We start from the raw sequence: 23,215 nt of genomic DNA on the forward strand, positions 1-23,215 counted from the left end.
TTCTTTGTCTTCTTGAGCCAGGGCCTGTGTAGCCCCGGCTGGCCTGGGGCTGCTCGCGTAGTCAAAGGTGCCCTTGAGCCCCCCCCCCTTCACTTCCCAAAGGCTGGGATTATAGACCTGTGCCAATATGCCAGGTTTATACTGCAACTCACTGTGTTTCATTCTGTGACCATAGACTTAACACCCCCAGAAGGACCGCAGAGTGTGGCTATCAAGTTGTTTTGTGATTTTCTTTTCTTTCTGTTTTTTTTAAGGTAGGGTCTCACTCTACCCAGGCTGACCACAGAGAGCCTAAATTCTCTTTCTTTTTTAAATTTTTATTTGTTTTATTTATTTATTTGAGAGCGACAGACAGAGAGTGAAAGGGAGAGAATGGGCACACCAGGGCTTCCAGCCACTGCAAACGATTTCTAGATGCATGCACCCCCTTGTGCATGTGGCTAACGTGGGTCCTGGGGAATTGAGCCTTGAACCGGGGTCCTTAAGCTTCATAGGCAAGCACTTAACCACTAAGCCATCTCTCCAGCCACAAAATTCTCTTTTTAAAATATCATACCTAGCCGGGCATGGTGGCACACACCTTTAATTCCAACACTGGAGAGACAAAGGTAGGAGGATTATCATGAGTTTGAGGCCACCCTAAGACTTCATAGTAAGTTCTAGGTCAGCCTGGGCAAGAGCAAGACCCTCCCTACCCTAGAAAACAAGCTAACAAAATAGATCAATAAAATGTCACACCTTTAGCACTCAGCAGGCAGAGATAAGAGGGTCACTATAAGTTCAAGGTCAGCCTGGACTAGAGTGAGACCCTACCTTGAAAAAAATCACATAATTTTTTTTGAGGGGAGGGGAAGGCTCAAGGTAGAGTCTCACTCTAGCCCAGGCTGACCTGGAATTCACTTGGTAGTCTCAAGGTGACTTTGAACTCATAGCAATCCTCCTACCTCTGCCTCCCAAGGACTGTGATTAAAGGTATGTACCACCACACCCGGCCCACATCCTAATTTTTTTGTTGTTATTGTTGTTTGTTTTTATTTATTTATTTGAGGGCGACAGACAGAGAGAGAAAGAGGCAGAGAGAGAAAGAGAATGAGCGCACCAGGGCCTCCCACTGCAAACAACTCCAGATACATGCTCCACCTTGTGCATCTGTCTTACGTGGTTCCTAGGGAATCAAGCCTGGCTTCACAGGCAAGCACTTAACCACGAAGCCATCTCTCCAGCCCCCCACATCCTAATTTTAATTTTACATTGTCAAACAGGTTTGGACAATATGTTACAATCTGATAAACACCAGTTCTTCCTTTAGAAAGGCTGTCTTGCTAGGCATGGTGGCACATGCCTGTAGTCCCAGCTACTCGGGAGGCTTAGGTGGGAGGATTGGTTGAGTCCAGGAGTTCTGGGCTGCAGTGAGCTATGCTGGTCTGGTGTCCGCACTAAGTTCTGCATCAATATGGTGACCTCCCAAGAGTCGGGGACAACCAGGTGGCTTAAGGAGGGCTGAACCAGCCTAAATCAAAAAGGCTATCTCAAGCTGGGCATGGTGAAGCATGCCTTTAATCCCAGTACTCAGGAGGCAGAGGTAGGGGCAAGCATTTTAATCACTGAGCCATTAAAGCACTTCTCACATTAAAATTTTTTGGAGGAGAGCCTTCAAGTTAGGGTCTTACTCTGCCCTAGGCTGACCTGGAATTCACTGTGTAGTACCAGGCTGGCCTTGATCTCACAGCAGTCCTCCTACTTTTACCTCTTGAGTGCTGGGATTAAAAGGCATGTGCCACAACATCTGACCACTTCTCACGTTTCTTTGTTTTTATTTTTATTTTGTTTTTTCAAGGTAGGGTCTCACTGTAGCCCAGGCTGACCTGGAATTCACTATGGAGTCTCAGGGTTGCCACGAACTCTGAGCAGCCCTCCTACCTCTGCCTCCCGAGTGCTGGGATTAAAGGAGTGTGCTACCATGCCCGGCAACTTCTCATATTTCTAACTAAACTAAACTCAGCCCCAGTCCTCATAGATGACAGTTTTCTGTTCTAGATCGGTACCCATTACTGTTATAAAGCCTTCTTTCTAGGGCTGTTTTGTGATTGCAGTAAGGGAAACCCTAGGTTTCCTGGCCCACTGTGACTTTTTCTGGCACTCGCACTGCTTGCCTCTGTTTGCATGCACATGCACTTAGCTGTCTTTCCTGTTAGGACACACGTTTTTTGTCCCAGGCCTGCGGTGCTGAGTGCTGGCTTCATCTCCTGTGTTAACAGTGAACGCGTTTGGACCAGTCTGGAAGTGCTTTGGGAGATGTAACTTAACTTGCCTTCTCCAGTGTGGGCTTTGCTCTGTTTGCAGGTGTAGGCCCTGCTTCCGTCATGGTTGGAAATCTGGTTGCTGGCAAACGCATAGCACAAGCTGCAGGAAGAGACCTGGGCCAAATTGAAGAGAATGACTTAGTGAGGAAGGTAAAAATTCCCAACGTGTTGACTCTTCCAGTGACTCGGGGGCAGAACCTGGACTTCAGACAGCACAATGTTTGAAAGTTGCTAATCCTGAGTCTTGTTTTCTGCTTCATGCCTTCAGCACCAGTTCCTGGCAGAGATTTTGCAGTGGCGAGCCCAGGCAACTCCGGACCACGTACTCTTCATGCTGTTAAATGCCAAGGTACTCAGATTCCAGCTGCCATACGGTAGTGCGCTCCATTTGGCAGAGGGCTTTGCTAGCGTGCACAAGGCCCAGGCTCAGTCCCAGCTGGGTATGGTAGTAACATCTGTAATTCCAGCACTCAGGAGGTAGAGGCAAAATGCAATTTTATAGCAAGTTTGGGGTCAGTCTGGGATATTTGTTTCAAGACAGGGTCTCACTCTTACCCACAATGACCTAGAATTCACTTTGTAACCCCAAGTCAGCCTCAAACTCATGCCCTCTTACCTCAGCCTCCCAGGTGCTGGGACTAAATGCATGCACCACCATGTCCAGCTTTCTTAAAATTTTTATTGACAATTTTTATACATATATATAAAATATCTTTTTATCATAATCTTCTCCCACTCTTCCTTTTGTTCCTTTTCCCTGTGCCCTTTCCACTGAACCCCTTCTTTCCAAATCGCCCCTCTTCTATTTTGATGGTTTTTTTTTTAATTTTGCTTTTATTTTTTTATTTTCAAAGTAGAGTCTCACTCTAACCCAAGCTGATATTTATTTATTTGCAAGCAGAGACAGAAAGAGAGTGAGAGAACGGGTGTGCCAGGACCTCTAGTTGATGCAGACGTATTCTGTATGCATGCGCCACTTTGTTCATCTGGCTTTATGTGGATTCTGGGGAATCAAATCCTGGTTGTTCAGCTTTACAGGCAAGCACCTTAACTGCTGAGCCGTCTCTCCAGCTCACTGATGTCTTTTTTTTCCTTCTCTCTCTTTTTTTTTTTTTTTTTTTGGCTATTCGAGATAGGGTCTCACTCTAACCCAGGCTGACCTGGAACTCACTATGTGAAGGTGGCCTCGAACTCACAGTGATCTCCTACCTCTGCCTTCCCAGTACTGGGATTAAAGGTGTGTGCCACCACGCCCAGCTCCTTCTCCATTATTGTGACAAAATGTTGATGGGCCAGTATTATGCAGGTCTTATGCAAATAGCAACAGCCACTGTAAGGTCATGAATGCAGCCACCTCTTTTTTTTAACTTTTAGGTTTTTTTTTTTTTTTTTTTTTTTGAGGTAGGGTTTCACTCTAGTTCAGGCTGACCTGGAATTCACTCTGTATTCTCAGGGTGGCCTCGAATTCATGGCAGTCCTACCTCTGCCTTCCGAGTGCTGGGATTAAAGGCATGTGCCACCACACCTAGGCACAGCCACCTCTTTATATCTTGAATAGTCCCTGAGCTTTGGAAGGTGTGATAGAAATGTTCACTTAGTGCTGAATGCAACACTGCCACTTCTTCTCAGCACTTTGATGAGTTTTGAGTCTCCTAAGTGGTCACCACCTTCTGAAAAGAGAAGCTTCTCTTAACCAAAAGTGAGAGGAGCACTATCTGTGGGCATAAATATAAATACTTAGAGGGCAATTTGATAGGCTAAATATATCCAATTATCTAGGCAACAGTAGTAGTTTCTCCTTACACTAGAATTTTGACTTAAGTTTTCAGCACCAGGCATGAATTCTGTTCATTGAAGTAGGCATCAAATCCAATCAGAGAGCAGTTGGTTACTCTCACAACAGACATGCCACTAATGTACCAGGCAGCACATCTTGCCTGGCTAGCCAGTTATGTACTTGCACACAAGTGGCTGGCTAAGACTTGATGACATTTCTCCCCCAGCAGGCTACATAGCACTTTTTAAAACTATGGCAGCTAGCCATCAGGGAGGAGGTGACCTGCTGGCGTCTTGATTTCTTTGTGTTCTGCAATTGGAGCCTGTCGGGTCTTCAACAGCATAGTCTGACCGGAGTTCAGGCTTTGTCAGCTGCTGCTTTATTTTTCCCATAGTACATCACATTAAGTTTTTGTTTTTGTTTTTGTTTTTTTTTTTTTTTTGCTGTGGTTTTTGTTTTTGGAGGTAGGGTCTCACTCTAGCTCAGGCTGACCTGGATTTCACTATGTCGTCTCAGGGTGTCCTCTAACTCATCCAGTCTTCCTACCTATGCCTCCAGAGTGCCAGGATTAAAAGTGTGCACCACCACGCCAGGCAACTCTCTCTTTTTACAAAACTACATATTTTTAGTTAGATAACAAGAAGTAGGCTTCCATATGTCTTACTCATAACATCTTTAGTTTTGGTTAACCCTCCCGCTACCCTCTTTTCTCCTCCAACTCCCTCCCCTGAACAAGAGAATTTTCATGAGTTAATCATTTATATAGTCATCGGTGAAAGCCAAGCCTTTCCAGTGTGTGTCAGATTACTGTACTTGTCCCTCTTCATTTCCTTATTGCTGAGCTTTGACCTGCTTATCCTTCCTTCTGTTGAAAGGGAACCACTGTGTGCACAGCCAGCTGCCTTCAGCTTCATAAGCGAGCAGAGAGGATTGCATCTGTACTTGGTGACAAGGGACATCTAAATGCAGGGGACAATGTGGTTTTGCTCTATCCTCCTGGTAAGTTTCAGGTTGGTAAACCAGACCCTGAGCTCTGTGCTTAGGTACCCCACTAGAAGGGGTTGGGAACTCAGAGCCACCATCTGCCACCCAGTGGCCTGCATTTCCCGGCAGCAAGCACACCAAGCGCAGGCACAGGTGTGACCCAGGCCATGTCCCCCAGAGTGCACTGGCTCTGCTGGGACTGTTTTACTTTTCCATAGTCTCATATGTTCAATGTCCACGCCTGACACATAAAAAATAATTAGTTCTGGGCTGGGGAGATGGCTCGGCAGTTAAAGGTGCTGCTTGCAAAGCCTGCTGTCCTGGGTTCAACTAGCCAGCACCCACATACAGCCAGATGCATAAAGTGGCACATGCATCTGGAGTTCATTTACACTGCACACCCATTTTGTTTTTCTGTCTTTCTTCTCTCTGTCTCTCTCTGCTTGCAAATAAATGAAATATTTAAAAAAAAAAAACAAAAACGGGAGGACTGGAGAAATGGCTTAGCGGTCAAGGCATATACCTGCGAAGCATAAGGACCCTGGTTTGATTCTCCAGGTCCCATGCAAGCCAGATGCACGTGGTGGCGCATACATCAGAAGTTCATTTGCAGTGGCTAGAGGCCCTGGCATGCCCATTCTCACTTACTCTGTCTCTCTTCCCCTCTCTCTGTCTCTAATAAATAAATAAATACATAAAGAAATAAAAACAGTAGAGAGGCTGGAAAGATGGATTAGTGGTTGAGGCACTTGCCTGAAAAGCCAAAGTACCCAGGTTCAATTCCCCAGTACCCATATAAGCCAGATGCACAAGGTGGCACATGCATCTGAGGTTCATTTGCAGCGGCTAGAGGACCTGATGCACCCATTCTCTCTCTACCTGCCCATTTCCCCCCCCCCAAGTAAGTAAATAAATAAAATTTAAAATATATATTGCTTCCTATGCTTCTTTCTTCACCTTCAACTCCTTTGTTTAGTTTGTTTGCTTGATTGAGACAGTCTCATTTCACCCCAACATGACCTAGAACTCTTGGCAATCCTCCAGCCTCAACAACTTCTCAAGCACTGGTATTTCAGGTATGAGCCACTATGTGCAACTTTTAGTTACTTCTTTAAAAAAATAAATAAATAAAAAGTTTATTTGCAAAGAGAGACAGACAGAGAGAACGGATGCACTAGGGCCTCCAGCTGCTGTAAAGGAACTCCAGATGCATGTGCCTCTTTGTGCATCTGTCTTCATATGTGTACTGGGGAATCAAAACCAGGATAAGGCTTTGGCAAGTGTCTTAACCAGATCCTCCTGTCAGTGTCTTTTAAATACTGTAAATTATGTTCTGTAACCCATCTGAGCTAGGTGTGGTGGTACATACCTCCAACCCCAGCATTTGGAGGCCAAAGCAGAAGGGTCACAAGTTCTGGGCCACACAGAGAAACCCTGTCTCAATAATTAAAGAAATAACTTGCCAAACACAATTTAATTAAATTGATTATTGAAGATCTGTATTTCATTTCACTTATTTATTTAAGAGAGAGAAAAAAAAAAAAAAGCAGAGAGGGAGAGCATGGGTACACCAGGTACTCTAACCACGGCAAACCAACTCCAGACACCTGTGCCACCTTGTGCATCTGCCTTTATGTGGGTACTGGGAAATCAAACACAGGTCCTTACTTAGGCTTTTCAGGCAAGTACCTTAGTCACTGAACCAACTCTGCAACCCTCATTTCTTTTCTTTCTTCTTCTTCTTCTTCTTCTTTTTTTTTTTTTTAATTTGTTGTTGTTGTTATTTTGTCTTTTCAAGTAGGGTCTCACTGTAACCCAGACTGACCTGGAATTCACTGTGTAGTTTCAGGGTGGCCTTGAACTCACAAGGATCCTCCTACCTGGATTTGCCAAGTGCTGAGATTACAAGCATGCTCCATGACGCCTGGCTATAACCCTCACTTATTAATAATAGTAGACAGCTAAGTGGCTCTCTTGACAGGACTGTCTGTCTTGCAGGCATCGAGTTAATTGCTGCATTCTATGGCTGCCTATATGCAGGGTGCATTCCCGTGACTGTGCGACCCCCTCATGCACAGAACCTCACTGCCACCTTGCCCACTGTCCGTATGATTGTTGATGTAAGTACTTCCTATATCCATCTGTGTTCTCATTTTGTAAAATTTATCTTCAGACAACTAAGGATGCTTAACAATTTTCCTGTTTTGTGGAACCAAGGAGTTAATTTTTTTCCTAAAACCTATCTCCCAGCCGGGCATGGTAGTGCACACCTGCCACCCAACACTCCGGAGGCGGAAACGGAGGATTCTGAGTTGTAGGTGAGCACGGGAAAAACAAAAACCTAGGCTGATCTGGAGTCTCCAGGGTGGTCTTAAACTAACAGCGTTCCTCCAACCTCTGCCTCCAGAGTGCTGGGATTAAAAGTGTGCACCAATACACTTTATATGGGTACTGGGGAATTGAACCCAGGCCAGCAATCTTTGCAAGCAAGCACCTTTAACCACTGAACCATCTCCCCAGACTTCCTTCCTTCCTTCCCTCCTTCCTTCCCTCCTTCCTTCCCTCCTTCCTTCCCCCCTTCCTTCCTTCCTTCCTTCCTTCCTTCCTTTCTTTCATGTTTTTGTTTGTTTTCAAGGTAAGGTCTTGGTCTAGTCCAGGCTGACCTAGAATTCATTATGTAGTTTTAGGTTGGTTTCAAACTCACAGTGATCCTCCTACCTCTGCCTCCCAAGTGCTGGCATTAAAGGCGTGTGCCACCATGCCCAACCTCCTTTTCTTGAATCTGGTCAAAATGACCATCATTATTCAGTGAAGAAACCGTGAGAGTAGTTGCTAGATACAGAAGTATATGCATTGATCTTGAAGGTGAAGGGAGTTTATTTATTTATTTATTTTGGTTTTTCAAGGTAGGGTCTCCCTGTAGCCCAGGCTGACCTGTAATTCACTATGTAGTTTCAGAGTGGTCTCAAACCCACAATGATCCTCCTACCTCTACCTCCCAAATGCTGGGATTAAAGGCGTTTATTTTCTAGAAAGCCTGCCTTCCTGTTCCCTAAAAACATGTTATGTTTGCCTGATAGGTTTTATGCACAGTAACTATATGCTAAGTTCTCCCTAGTCAGGACACTTTTATTTTGGTTAGTTTTTTTTTTTAATTTTTTTTTAATTTTTATTAACATTTTCCATGATTATAAAATATATCCCATGGTAATTCCCTCCCTCCCCACCCCACATTGGCTAGTTTTTATAGTCTGAAAATTGAGTGATTTTTATTTATTTGTTTAATATTATTGTTTATTTGAGAGAGCAACAGATTTAAACAGAGAGAAAGAGTAAGTATGGGTGTGCCAGGACCTCCTGACACTTTATGCTATTTATTTATTTATTTATTTATTTATTTATTTATTTATTTATTTATTTATTTATTTATTTTGTGGCGTAGGGTCTGTCTAGCCCAGGCTATCCTGAAATTCACTGTGGAGTCTCAGAGTGGCCTTGAACTCATGGCAATCCTCCTACTCCTGTGTTGGGATTAAAGATGTGCACCACCACTCTGGGCATTTTTTCTTTCTTACATAGCTCAAGGTTTTATCTACAATAGTGATTCTCCAGTATTTCATGATTATATACTCTCAGTGTGGGTACTGCAATCTCATGATTTCAAAAAGGCCAGGATCAACAAAGACATGAATTTCCTAGAGCTTAAGGAATGAGAAGTCAGAGGCATGTCTGGAGTTGGTGTTTGTAGTGCAGTAAAGGATGCGTGGTGAGACCTAGAACACACTGACCTGAGGACACAGAGGCAGACAGATGCTCCCACAGAAATCAGCTCTGTCCAGCTCTGCCGGAAATGCAAAGCGACCTACTTTCACCCACTGTGTGCGCCAACAGAAACTCCCTTCTCTGCTTTCCGGCTCTTTGTAGGAGCTAACAAGGGCATTTTTGCTGAATTCAACTTTGTAATGAAATCATTTATGCTGCAGTCTGAAACTCCTGACAGAGCCATTCTCAGAGAAACAAATATTACATCAATGAGAACTGTGTGGCCTTTCGATACACTGCTCCAGACTGCTTTTACTTTAAAGGATATCAGGATATGACAAGATACAGATTTATTTAATTTCAGTTCTCAGATATGCCCAGTGTGGTGGTGCATGCCTTTAATCCCAGCACTGGGGAGGCAGAGATAGGAGGATTACCATGAATTTGAAGCCAGTCTGGGCTACAGAGTAAGACTGCTTCAAAAAACAAAATAGGAGGGTCGTGGTGGTGCACACCTTTAATCCCAGCATTGGGAAGGCAGAAGTAGGTGGATCGCCATGAATTCAAGGCTACCCTGAGATGACATAGTGAATCCCAGGGGATCAGCCTGGGCTAGAATGAGACCCTACCTCAGAAAAACAAAACAAACAAACAAAAAAAAAAATCAGGGCCAGAGAGATGGCTCAGCAGTTAAAGCCACTTGTACATAAAGCCTAACAACCCAAGTTTGATTCCCCAGTACCCACGTAAAGCACAATGTGGTACATGCATCATTTGCAGTGACTAGAGGACCTGGTGTGCCCATTCTCATTGATTCTTTCTGTCTCTCTTTGCAAATAAATAAGTAAATAAAATATTGTTAAAAGTGGGGGAGGAAGCTGGGTGTGGTGGCACACGCCTTTAATCCCAGCACTCAGGAGGCAGAGATAGGAGGATCGCCATGAGTTCAAGGCCACCCTGAGACTCCATAGTGAATTCCAGGTCAGTCTGGGCCAGAGTGAGAGCTTACCTCGAAAAACCAAAAAAAAAAAAAAAAAAAAGTGGGGAATTAACAGAGGCCATCATCCTGAAAGAATTTTCAGAAGGAAAAAATGCAGAGGGAAACACTAATATTACCTTGCCCAGTATGCTGTGCACGATGTTTTTACAGTAGCCAGAGCTAAGCCCTTGGTGCTTACTGCTGTCCTTGTGTGTTGTAGGTCAGCAAAGCAGCGTGTATTCTCACGTCTCAGACCCTAATGAGGTTGCTAAGGTCCCGAGAGGCGGCGGCAGCTGTGGATGTGAAAACGTGGCCAACTATCATTGACACAGGTAAAAGGGAGGTTGCTCCTGACATTCACTACCAGAGGTTTCCTTGATTCTCATGCCAAATGTGTTTGCCCAGTTTTGATGTCATAACACATTCCATCTGCTATATCCAGTCAGTGCTACCAAAGGACCAGACATGGTTTACTACCAGATCCTACTTACTACCAGCTCACATTATGCTAAGACCTCTTTTATTTATTTATTTAGTTAGTTAGTTAGTTAGTTACTGGTTTTTTGAGGTAGGGTCTTATTCTAGCTCAGGCTGGCCTGGAATTCACTATGTAGTGTCAGGGTGGTCTCAAACCCACTGAGATCCTCCTGCCTCTCTGCTTCTGAGTGCTGGAATGAAAGGCGTGCACTAGCATGCCCAGCTCTCATTTATTTGTTGGTTTTGTTGCTGTTGTTTGAGATAGGGTCTTTTTTTTTTTTACATCTTTAATTTTTTTTTATATATCTGTACTCATTTATTTATTAGAGAGGGAGAAAAAGAGGCAGAGTGAGAGAATGGGCATTCCAGGGCCTCTAGCCCACTGCAAACAAACTCGAGACACATGTGCCACCTTATGCATCTACATGGCTTATGTGGCTGCTGGGAAATTGAACCTGGGCCTTTAGACAGGCAGTTGCTTTAAGTTATCTCTCCAGCTCCATACAGATCCATTTTAGATAACAAGAGCAAAACAAGGCTGGATAGGGGCCTTAGTGGTTAAGGTACTTTCCTGTGAAGCCCAAGGACCCAGGTTCAATTTCCCAGGACCCACATAAGCCAGATGCACAAGGTGGCACATGTGTCTGGAGTTTATTTGCAGTGGCAAGAGGCCCTGGCATGCCCACTCATTCTCTCTCTTGCTCTTTTTCTCTCTTCCTCTTTCTCTAATAAGCAAATAAATGAATAAATTTCAAATTATAAAAGTGAAAATCTTAATCAAAGGTGAAATAGCATCAAGGACACATAGCTGATAAATAGAACTGGAATATAAACTCTGGCAGTCTATCTCTGCCTGTGCCTTAGTTCAGACTTCAGTAAATGAATTCACCTGATGTGGATTTGCTTATATTCTTTGCCTAGTGGCATCCTCAGCCCCAACCTGCCTATGACAATAGCGTTAGTGAGCTGCTTGGTTAAATAGAATAATAAGCTCAAGCTTCTGCAAGTTCTAAAAGCTAAATTTGGGGCTGGAGAGATGGCTTAGTGGTCAAGACGCCTGCCTGCGAAACCTAAAGACCCAGGTTCAATTCTCCAGGCCCCACATAAGCCAGATGAACATGGTGGTGCATGCATTTGGAGTTCTTTTGCAGTGGCTAGAGGCCCTGGTGTACCCATTCTCTCAGTCACTCTCTCTCTCTCTTTCTGCCTCCTCTCTCTCTCTTTAATAAATAAATAAACTTTAAAGGCTAAATTTGGCCATTGCAAAGCCACAGAGAACCAGTCATAAGAGCAAGGATTTCCAAAATCCAGCATGTCTGCTTGACATCACATTGCTTCTTTTCCTCGCAGATGACTTACCCAGAAAAAGGTTACCTCAGCTGTATAAGCCACCCACTCCTGAGATGTTGGCATACCTTGATTTTAGTGTCTCCACAACTGGCATGCTTACAGGAGTTAAGGTAAAGTATTCTCACAAAATACTGGTAAAATGTAAGGCTGCAGTAAATAGAGATGACCACTGCCCCAAGGACTTCAGATACAGAGGCCAACTGGTTAAAACAGAAGCTGGTAGGCGGAGGATCAAGGGTTCAGCTATATTTAAAACAAAGCATTGGTTCTTCCGGAATAAGTTATCCCATGGAATTTGTATTATGAAATACTGGAACCGATATAGACGCCAACAGGTTAAAAGAGCTCTCGTTCTAGTCAGTGTACCGTCATAGATTTGTGTGTCTCAAGATCAGCATTAACTGGTGAACAGAAATATGCCATCCTAGCTTATACTCAGACAAGGCTATGAGGCAATAAAAAGCAAATGTTACACATGGAATTTGGGGGATTTCAGCTGCACACTGTTCTCTGCCTGTGGCATGTCCTGTTTCATGTTCCTTGTTTTCCAGATGTCCCACTCTGCGGTCAATGCTCTCTGCAGAGCCATCAAGCTCCAGTGTGAGCTCTATTCTTCTCGGCAGATCGCCATCTGCCTAGACCCTTATTGTGGACTTGGCTTTGCACTCTGGTGTCTCTGCAGGTAGGGATGGAAAAGCCAAAGAAACAGAATGTGTGGGGTCTGTTTGGGGGCTAGAACCATCTCATCTTTCCCCTTGCTCCCTTAACTTGATAAAATTCCAGTAAAATGTTGCTGTGTCCAGAATTTGTACACCTGATATATTTCTGGTGTTTAGCTTTGACTGTGTTCCTTGTCTTCTTTTTGTTTTATGCCTCATATAAAATGGCACTGATCCTGTTACTTGCTTCCCTCCCCCCCCCCCCGTAATCTTGATTTTAGAAGCAGAGCCAAATAGAAGGATGATTCTCAGGTGCAATATGACATGCTTTCACAGCCAGAATGTACCCCCTAGGCTTGGCAGGAAGGGGCATAATGGCATGCAGTGACAGCATGTGGCTGGGAAGTAACACATTTCCCCCGGTCATATTGCCTGATTGGGACTAGCAGGTCTGGTTCCTTCCACTGTATGCCCAGGAGACCTTATCTCAGACCTATATTTTTACTTCCTGACTTGACATCATTAATGTTTCCTAAATGCCTATAACTCCTCCAGCAACTTCCTCCTGGGTCCTCATTTTGTTTGGATAGATTTGTCAGTTTATATATCTGTATCTAATTATTTGTATATTAGTTACTTCTTGTTGCTGGGACAAATACCTGACCAGAAACAGCTTGTGGAAGGAAGAGGTTTTAATTCATCCTACAGTTCCAGAGGGTAGAGTTCATCATGGCAGGAGCAGGATGCCTGCGTCTCGTGTCGCATCAGCAGGGAGGAAGTAGAGAACAATAGATGCTAAGTTCTCAGCTAGCTTTCACCTTTTCATACTGTCCAGGAGTCCATCCCATGTGGTGTTGCTGGTTGCTGCCTATGTTTAATATGGGTCTGGCCCCTTCAATTTATTTACAATCTAGAAACTACTCACAAACTTGGCCAGAGATTTGTTTGTCAAGTTGACAAGCAGAGATTAACCATCACAACCTGTATGTGTGTATATGTATGTATGTGTATGTGCGTGTGTGTGTGTGTGTGTAATTTCTAGGTCTTTTTGTTTGTTGGTTTTTCAAGGTAGGGTATCAGTCTAGCCCAGCCTGACCTGGAACTCGCTCTGTAGTTTCAGGTTGGTGTCAGACTCGCATTAATTCTCCTACCTCTGCCTCCTGAGTGCAAGTGCAATGCCATCATTTCTGGGTCTTTGAAAAAATGAAGCAAGGCTGTAATTCCAGAACTTGTAAATCAGGAACACTGTCATGAGTTTGAGGCCATACTGGGTGGGCTATAATGAGTTGCAGACCAGGTTGGGTCTAGAGAATGAAAACTTTTCTTTAAAAAAATTTTTTTTTCAGCTGAGCGTGGTGGCACACGCCTTTAATCTCAGCGCTTGGGAGACAGAGTTAGAAAGATCATGAGTTTGAGGCCACCCTGAGACTACAGAGTGAATTCCAGATCAGCCTGGGCCAGAGTGAAACCCAACCTCAAAAAAAAAAAAAATTGTTTGTGTTTTATTTTTATTTATTTATTTATTTGAGAGCAACAGACAGAGAGAGAAAGAGGCAGAGAGAGAGAGAGAGAGAGAGAGAGAGAGAGAGAGAGAATGGGTACGTCAGGGCCTCCAGCCACTGCTAACTCTAGACGCATGTGCCCCCTTGTGTATCTGGCTAACGTGGGTCCTGGGGAACCGAACCTCAAACTGGGGTCCTTAGGCTTCACAGGCAAGCGTTTAACTGCTAAGCCATCTCTCCAGTCCTCAAAAACAAATTTTTAATATTTTATTTTTATTTATTTATTTGAGAGAGAGAGAGGGAAGGAGGGAGAATGGGTGCTTCAGGGCCTCCAGCCACTGAAAATGAACTATAGTTGCATGCACCACCCTGTGCATCTGGCTTACATGGGTCTTGGGAATCGAACCAAGGTCCTTTGTCTTTGTAGGCAAATGCCTTAACCACTGAGCAATCTCTCCAGCCCACCTCTAAAAAGTTTTTTTAAGGTCCTTTTGTGGCTCATAAGTATGATGATTGGATTGTCATGGAAGGGAGAAATTAATGAGGTCTTCCCCAGACCTCCAGAGGTAGTGACTACAGCTCTATTGTCCCTGTCTCCTGACTGCTCTCATGTTTAGGAAGTTTAGAGTTAATGGCTGTAGATCTTACATGTGATTAAATGTTTCTTCCTTTTTATCCTGCCTGCACTGTTGGGGCTCCAGCCCCATCTTCCTTCACCTGGACTATTGTTGACTCTCTTAATTGCCTCTAACTCCTGAGTGACTCCATCTCCAATTCTTCCTCCATGTTGCTGGTTTTATTCCAACTTAAAGCCGTACTTGAAGGGTAAAGTCTAACTTCCTTCACGTGACAGTTCAGCCCCTTCACATTTGGTCCCAGCCCTCCGGGCCTCACTGCCCGTGCACCAAGAATGCCGTACACACTCCATACTTCTGCCTGTGTGTATGCGTGCTGCCCTCCCTCCACCTCCACTCGCTCCAGCCACTCATTCTTTAAGCCCAGCTTAAACACTGCCCACTCAGTCCGTCCATGCAAACACTCCACTCCCTACCCCACGTCTTCTACTTGAAAAAAGTGTTCTTTATTCTGCGGTCTGGTCCTCTGTCACATCTCAGATGCCACACCCACAACTGTCGGCTCTGCTCTATGGTTACTGTGTCTTGTGAGCGGCATAGGAATCAGGATGATTCTTAGGCCTTTACGTCTAATGTGACCCTCTGCTGCTGTTCACACTCAGTAACTATTTGCTGACAAATATCCAGGTGTCTAGGATGATTTTATCAGCTCTTGCCTTTCTCTACTGCAGTGTCTATTCTGGGCATCAGTCCATCTTAATTCCTCCTATGGAGTTGGAAAACAACCTCTTCCTCTGGCTCGCCACCGTCAGCCAATACAAAATAAGGGACACTTTCTGCTCCTACTCGGTGATGGAGCTTTGCACCAAAGGGCTGGGAAACCAAGTGGAGGTGCTGAAGGTAAGAAGCAGCCAGGCGAGTAACCAGTGGTGGGTGGGTTTAAAGACACGGGCAAAGGCTTGGTAATTCTAGAGCAGGGACCACAGCCTGCCTTTTGTCCTTTCTTCTAGACATTTGGTTAAATGGGTATTTTGTAAACTTTGGGGAGTTTTAAGTCATCCCCCTTCCTAATTTCATGCATTCTTTCATAGTCTACACCTAAGGTTATTTTCCTTGGTGTAGGTGTGCATGGTAAGTGCACGTGTGTGCAGACAGCTTGCTCTGTGCGTGCAAACCGGGCAGTTATCTCTGTCCCATTGCTCCAGACAGAGTCACTGTACCTGGAGTTCTTTTTTCTGTTTGCATTTCTGATCAGGCAGCTCCAGGCCATCTTCCTGCCTCTGCCCCCATCAGCTCCGGGGTAACAGGTATGTGCACCCATGCCCAGCTTTCCATATGGGCACTGAGGGTTAAGTTTAGATCCTCATGCCTGCATGACAAGTGCTCTTACCTGCTGCGCCATCTCCCCAGTGCACAAGGCTGGGGATTTTAGGTGAAAGAAGAGAATGAGCAGATTTACCTGTGTGTGATGAATATAATGAAATGTTTTAGCATTTTCTTTTCTAAAAGCTGCTTTTCTCTGTATCTTGAGCAAGAAAGTAGCTCTTGGTTTTTCCTGAGGAGGAAGGAGCCACTAGTGGCCTTGCCTATTTAGTTCTCTCCTTTGGTTTTCAAGGTAGGGTCTCACTCTTGCCCAGGCTGACCTAGAATTCATTATAAGGGTGGCCTTGAACTCATGGTGATACTCCCACCTCTGCCTCCCGAGTGCTGAGACTAAAGGCGTGTGCCATCATGCCTGGCCTTTATTTGTTTGAGAGAGAAAGAGAGAATGGGTACACCAGAGCCTTTAGCCACTGCAGACAAACTCTAGACACATGTGCCACTTTGTGATCCTAGGGAATCAAACCCAGGCTGTCAGGCTTTGCAAGCAAGAGCTTTTAACCACTGAGCCAGCTTGCCAGCTCTTTAGTCCTTTTCTGATCCTACTTAGTTCCTACTAACTTGTCTTACAGACCAGAGGGATCAACCTTTCCTGTATCCGGACCTGTGTGGTGGTAGCTGAGGAACGACCCCGCATTGCCCTCCAGCAATCCTTCTCCAAGCTTTTTAAAGACATTGGTTTATCACCTCGAGCTGTCAGCACCACTTTTGGATCAAGGGTCAATGTAGCAATATGTTTACAGGTAACATCATGAGATCTTTTTATTGGTGTTGGTTTGAGACCGAGTCTCACTGTGTACTTCAGGCTAACATTGAACTTGTATCCATCCTCCTGTCTCAGCCTCCCAAATGCTAGGAACCACCACACTGGACTGTGAACTCTTGTTTGTAACAAATGAAAAAGGAATGGAAGGGCTCCAGAGCATAGTCTCTGAGGTCACATTGTGAGCATGAGCTCCAGCCCTGCTCACTTACTATGGACTGGTTAGGCTTTTATTTTGCCTGCTTTATGTCTCATTTTGCTCATCTATAAAATACAGGTAATAGTTTTGTAGTCACAGAGTTGTTCTGAAGAAACAGCAAGTTATCAGGCAAAAGCACTTGGAATAGTACTGGCAGACAGTGTAAAAGCTTCCTTCTCCTGGGTCTCTGAAGATGAGCCGACAAGCTATCTGAGTTTTGTTTGAAGTTTTTGTTGTTGCTTGTTTTTTTTTTTTTTTTGTTTGTTTTGTTTTTCAAGGTAGGGTCTCACTCTAGCTGACCTAGAATTCACTGTGTGGTCTTAGGGTGGCCTCTAACTCATGGTGATCCTCCTACCTCTGCCTCCCAAGTGCCCAGCAAAGAAACTTCCTCTGGTTCTCCCATTCTTTTGTTTTGTTTTTTCGAGGTAGAGTCTTGCTGTAGCCCAAGATGACCTGGAATTCACTCTGTATTCTCAGGGTGGCCTCAAACTCACAGCAATCCTCCTACTTCTGCTTCCCAAGTACTGGGATTAAAGGTGTGAGCCACCCCTTTTGTATTTTATTTGTACCTGGCCTTCTGTTTTTCTGTCTTCTCTACATTTTACCTTTTTTTTGTCCTTCAAATTCTATACAAATAAGTCTACACTTTTCTCTTGCTTTGCCATGCTGCTCCTGGTGAGTAAAACCAGCAAAGGAGCCTGGGAGAGAATGATACCCTGCCTCAAAGTGGGAGATAGGAGTCTGATTTATACAGCTAGAGGTGACTAATGCGAGTGTAGTCATGGACAAGAATGGAACGGGGTGGCACAGGAGGGTGGCCAGGACTGCCAGGTCTTCTATGGCCGTGGTCATGTGACTTTCAGGAAGTGTCATGGTGTCTACTTCAGGGCCTCTTGTCACTTGGGCCAGTGTTGGTTTTGAAAATCTTTGGGATGGTTCTTGCCTCATCTCTGCCCTGAGCCCAGGGATGGAAACCTGGGCTTGGTAATGTTTCAGGGCTACTGTAACCTGTGAGTAAGGAGGGGCTCCCCTCTCAGGGCTGAAGAGGAGAGACACCCAGAGAGATTGCCAGGCTGGGAATTCCTTCCATTGCTGGCTCTACTTCCTTGCCTGACTGGTTGAAGAGAAAATGAGCTTTTAACTAATGACTGTTTCATACATGTGGCTAAACTACCAGTTCGTTGATTTGAACCTGTTAATTACAGAAAGACTTTTAAAGTTTTTTAAAAAGCAACACTTTTTCTCGTTTTTTCTTTTTTTTTAGGGAACCTCAGGGCCTGATCCAACTACTGTATATGTAGATCTGAAGTCACTGAGGCATGACAGGTATGGCGGATTGATTGTGCTCATTCCCTGTTAGTTTCTAAGCGTAGTTTTGGCCTCAAAGCCAGCACTTCCCCTTAACCTGTATATTTGTGTCTTGGGGAGTAATATGGGAAGAGGGAAGGAATTCATTTTTATCATTAATACATGATAACTTTTTTTGTTTTGGTATGGTGGTGTATGCCTTTAATCCCAGCACTTGGAAGGCAGAGGTAGGAGGATCACTGTGAGTTTGAGGCCAGCTTGAAACTACATAATGAATTCCAGGTCAGTTTAGGCAACAGCAAGATCCTACCTGGAAAAACAAAACAAACAAAAAAATACAGCAGCTGTAAGAATTGAAGCTTTTTTGAGGTCAAGTCTCACTCTCACTCAGGCTAACCTAGAACTCACTACATAGTCTCAGGGTGAACTCAAACTGACGGTAATCCTCCCACCTCTGTCTCCCAAGAGTGGGGATTAAAGGCATGTGCCACCATGCCTGGCTTGTTTTTTGTTGTTGTTGTTTTTTAATAGAGGGGTACAGGTATAGGAGTTGAGATACAGGTTTGCTCTGTAGGCTAGGCTGGCTTCAAACTTCCAGTGGTCCTCCTGCCTCTGCCTTGCCAGTGCTAGATTACAGGTATGTGGAGCCACACCTGTCTTGCTACTTGTTCTTGATACTCGGGAGGCAGGGGAGGAGGATTGTGAGTTCGAGGCTGCCCTGAGACTGCATAGTGAATTCCAGGCCAGCCTGGGCTAGAGCGAGACCCTACCTCAAAAACAAACAAATGAAAGTAATATTTAGTTCCTACTTGTATAAAAATATTTTTTGGTATTAGTATAAATTAAACTAAAATTCTCTTAAAATAAATATGTGATAAACACTCTTTTTAAAGCTTATTGTTTAAATTTATCTTTCTTCCCCCCCGCTACGTGGTAGGGTCATTCTGTAGCCCAGACTGACCTGGAAATCATTCTATAACATCAGACTGGCTTTGAATTCACAGACATCTTCTACCTCTGCCTCTTTGGTGCTGAGATTAAAGGGGTGCACCACCACGCTGCACAAACACTGGGCTTTTGAAACAGTCTGAGCCCCACTGGGAAAGCCTGCCTCCTTCTTAGCTGAGAAGGAAACTGTACTTTGTCCTTCATGGAACACTGGAGAGATTCTGAACCCTCTTCCCAGTGACCCTGACAGTGTTCCATGGTGCTCACAGGAGGCTCCAGCCTGCACAGGTAGCAGGTCTTTCACATCACATTCTCACCCTGGGGAGATTTGCTCCCCACCCCCAAGGACATTCGACTATGCCTGGGAACATTTTTGGTTGTCACAGAGGAGGTTGTTACTGACATCTAGTGGATAGATGCCAGGATGTTGCTAAACACCCTGTAACAACACAATAAATTATCTGACCCAGAATGTTTGAGAAAACCTTGCTCTGGTAGGAGGAGATCCCAGTCGGGAGCTAGAGGTAGGAGAATCACCATGAGTTCGAGGCCAGTCTGAGTGAATATAGTGAATTACGGGTCAGCCAGGGCCAGAGTGAAACCCTACCTCAAAAAGAAAGGAAGGAAGGAAGGGAGGGAGGGAGGGAGGAAGGAAGGAAGGAAGGAAGGAAGGAAGGAAGGAAGGAAGGAAGGAAGGAAGGAAGCAAGGAAGCAAGGAAGCAAGGAAGCAAGGAAGCAAGGAAGGAAGGAAGGAAGAATTTTATAAAAACCATGTTTCTAAGCCAGGCACGGTGGCACACACCTTTAATCCCAGAACTCAGGAGGCAGAGATAGGAGGATTACCATGAGTTCAAGGCCATCTTGAGACTACAAAGTGAATTCCAGGTCAGCCTGAGCTAGAATGAAACCCTAACTCAGAAAACCAAAACCCAACAAAAAAACCACTGTGGTTCTATACACTAACTACTGTTCTGTGCAGGGTCCGGCTTGTGGAACGGGGTGCCCCACAGAGCCTGCTGCTGTCAGAGTCTGGAAAGGTACACTCTTCTTTTAGTCATTGGGAAGGGAGCATGGGCTGTGGGAAGAAGGGCCACTTTCAAAAGTGAAACGCAGGGCTGGAGAATTGACTTAGCGGTTAAGCCTAAGGACCCCGGTTCGAGGCTCGATTTCCTAGGACCCACATTAGCCAAATGCACAAGGGAGTGCACACATCTGTTCTTTGCAGTGGCTGGAGGCCCTGGTGTGCCCATTCTCTCTCTCTCTCTCTCTCCCTCTCTCCCCCTCTCTGCCTCTTTCTCTGCCACTCTCAAATAAAGATGAACAAAAAAAAGTGAAACAGGGCTGAGAGATGACTTCCCAGTGAAGGTGCTTGCCTGCGAAGCCTAAGGACCCAGGTTTTGTTCTCCAGATCCCACGTAAGCCAGATGCACGTGCAAAGGTCACACATGCACACAAGGTGGCACAAGTGTCTGGAGTTGGATTTCAGTGGCTGGAGGCCTTGGTGCCCAACTCTCTCTCTCTCTCTCTCATTTTAAAAATTAAAAAATAGCCGGGTATGGTGGTGCACGCTTTTAATCCAGCACTCAGGAGGCAGAGGTAGGAGGATCGCCATGAGTTCAAGGCCACCCTGAGACCACAGAGTTTATTCCAGGTCAGCCTGGGCCAGAGTGAGACCCTACCTCGAAAAACAAAACAAAACAAACAAAATTAAAATATTTAAAAATTTTTTTTTGTTTTTTTATGTATTTATTTGATAGTGACAGACAGAAAGAGGCAGAGAGAGAGAGAGAATGGGCGCACCAGGGCCTCCAGCCACTGCAAAGGAACTCCAGACGCATGCGCCCCCTTTGTGCATCTGGCTAACGTGGGTCCTGGGGAATCGAGCCTCAAACTGGGGTTCTTAGTGTTCACAGGCAAGCACTTAACCACTAAGCCATCTCTCCAGCCCCCAAAATAAAATATTTTAAAGCCAGAAAGAAAGGAAGAAACCCAAGGCGAAGAGGTTCAAGGTCAACCTGCCTGCCTCCCTTACTCCCACCCACCAAGGGCCCTCCATGCTAGGCAAGTGTCCTACCACTGAGCCAAACCCTAGCTAAAGACTTTCATTAAGCCCTGAGTCGTGGTGTCAGCCAGCACCTGTTTGCTGCTCTCCCTCCCAGAAGAGCCTAGAAATGAGATGACTGTCACGATGCTGGGAGTGGCTCTGCAAAGCCGCCTCTGTCCCTCCCTCTACTCTCGTAGTGCCCTGCCTCCAGCCCCGGCTGAAAGTGGAGTGGGGGTGTCAGGGGGCCTCTCGCCCTGCTACTCTTTTCTTTTGTAGGGTTTCACCGAAAAGCTCAGCATATGCTTCAGTTCTTCTCCAGCGTCTCACTGTTGCGGTCCTAGGCAGAACTTTCTCACCTCTCTGAAGAGATGGTGGCCTAACTCCCTTCTTTCCTTTCAGGGGAAAATTTATTGGGCCTCTGGTCTCCGCTGAGCTCAGGAAGATTCAGTAGGAGCAAAAAGAGGGTGGAGTGTCTGCAGTTGTCCTTCAGGGCCACTGTAGTGATGGCCATTTCTGTCAGCCATTACCCTTTCTAGTCTTCCTTTATCTCCAGCCAGTAAAAATGCCTCTTCCCCCACCCCCAGTGTTGAGGATTAAACCAGGGCCTTGAGCATGTTAGTTAAGCTGTGTGCTACTTAGCTACATTCATAGCAAAAGTCATGAGATTTAACTAAAGTCCATATTTGTTTTCTCCTTTATCTTAGATCTTACCTGGAGTGAAAGTAGTTATTGTTAATCCTGAGACCAAAGGGCCTGTTGGAGACTCTCACCTGGGTGAGGTAGGTGTAATTCTCAAGTTCACTCTGAAGTCAGTAGTGAAAGACTTTAGGGGTCATATCCTAGAAGCCAATGGAACTAGATGTTTTTGCTCCAGTGGGGATAGCTACTTTTTGTGAAGGCCAGCCATGGAAAGGGGAGGGGGGTCGGAGAGATGGCTCAGCCATTATAAGGCCTTTGCCTGCAGAGCCTAACAACCCAGGTTTGATTCCTCAGTACCCACACAAAACCACATGCACAGGGTAGCACATGCATCTGGAGTTTGTTTGCAGTGGCACTCCCATTCATTGTTGATCTTAAAAATTTTAAAACTAAGCAGAGAGAAATGTTAAGACTGGTGAGGTGGTGCATTCCCTTGATCCTAGCATTTAGGAGGCAGGGATAGGAGGATTGCTGAGAGTTCAAGGCCATCCTGAGACTACCTAGTGAATTCCAGGTCAGCCTGGGCTAGAGTGAGACTCTACCTCAAAAAAAAAAAAAAAAGATTTTAAGCTCTCAAACTAGAAACAGCCTCAGATTTTATCATTGCCATCCCCTCAGCTGAAAAGAAATTGGGTAAATCCTATCTGCTGCCACATAAAAAGGGCTGGAACTGAAAGGTGCCATACATATATAACTTTTTTAATATATTTTTTATTGACAACTTCCATAATTATAGACAATAAAACATGCTAATTCCCTTCCCCCCACTTTCCCTTGCAGCTTCACTCTCCATCATACTCCTTCCCCCTCTCAATCAGTATCTCTTTTATTTTGATGTCATCATCATTGCCTCTTATTATGATGGTCTTATATAGGTAGTGTCAGGCACTGTAAGGACATGGATATCCAGGACCTTTTGTGTTTGGAGGAGTGCATTATAAAGAGTCTTAGCCCTTCCTTTGGCTGTTACATTCTTTCTGTCACCTCTTCTGCAATGGACCACAAGCCTTGGAAGGTGTGATAGAGATGTTTCAGTGCTGAGCACTCCTCTGTCACTTCTCAGCACTATGATGCCTTTGGAGTCATCCCAAGGTCACCACCATCTAAAAAAAAGCTTCTCTCACCAAAAGTGAGAGTAGCATTAATACATGGGTATGACATTAAGAGAAGTGCTCACTGGGCAGTTTGGTGAGCATAATATATACATTTAGCCAGATACCAGCAGACATTATGCCCTTAGGGCTCATGACCCTTCATCATAGGTTTTCAGTATCAGGCATGTATTCCCTCCCATGGAGCAGGCCTCCAATCCAATTGAGAACAATTGGTTTCCCCCATAACAGACATGCCACTATTGCACCCATTTGGCTCATTTGGCCTGGCTAGCCACATTTAAGGCTTGCAGTGTGCACTGTTGTTTATCTCCACTGGTGATTTCTTTCCCATTGAACTGTATGCAGTGTGGCTTTTTCCAGCTTTCTGTTAGCTGGTCTACATGGAGAAGGT

General features: G+C 44.9%; 1 protein-coding gene across 3 annotated transcripts in view; it reads left to right on the top strand.

Moving 5' to 3' along the window:
• Nucleotides 1-23,215, top strand: part of Dip2b (disco interacting protein 2 homolog B) — a 246,715-nt gene that overhangs the window by 213,699 nt on the left and 9,801 nt on the right. For all 3 annotated transcript variants that reach the window (XM_045151675.1, XM_045151673.1, XM_045151674.1), the window contains 12 exons: nt 2,344-2,453; nt 2,572-2,652; nt 4,956-5,079; nt 7,063-7,184; nt 10,026-10,137; nt 11,633-11,742; nt 12,184-12,314; nt 15,100-15,268; nt 16,321-16,491; nt 17,975-18,036; nt 19,946-20,003; nt 21,715-21,789. In XM_045151675.1, the coding sequence (XP_045007610.1) occupies nt 2,344-2,453; nt 2,572-2,652; nt 4,956-5,079; nt 7,063-7,184; nt 10,026-10,137; nt 11,633-11,742; nt 12,184-12,314; nt 15,100-15,268; nt 16,321-16,491; nt 17,975-18,036; nt 19,946-20,003; nt 21,715-21,789 (1,325 nt within the window). The remainder of the gene's footprint in view (nt 1-2,343; nt 2,454-2,571; nt 2,653-4,955; nt 5,080-7,062; nt 7,185-10,025; nt 10,138-11,632; nt 11,743-12,183; nt 12,315-15,099; nt 15,269-16,320; nt 16,492-17,974; nt 18,037-19,945; nt 20,004-21,714; nt 21,790-23,215) is intronic.

The sequence above is a fragment of the Jaculus jaculus genome, chromosome 6 (genome assembly GCF_020740685.1).
Source record: "Jaculus jaculus isolate mJacJac1 chromosome 6, mJacJac1.mat.Y.cur, whole genome shotgun sequence".
NCBI lineage: Eukaryota > Metazoa > Chordata > Mammalia > Rodentia > Dipodidae > Jaculus > Jaculus jaculus.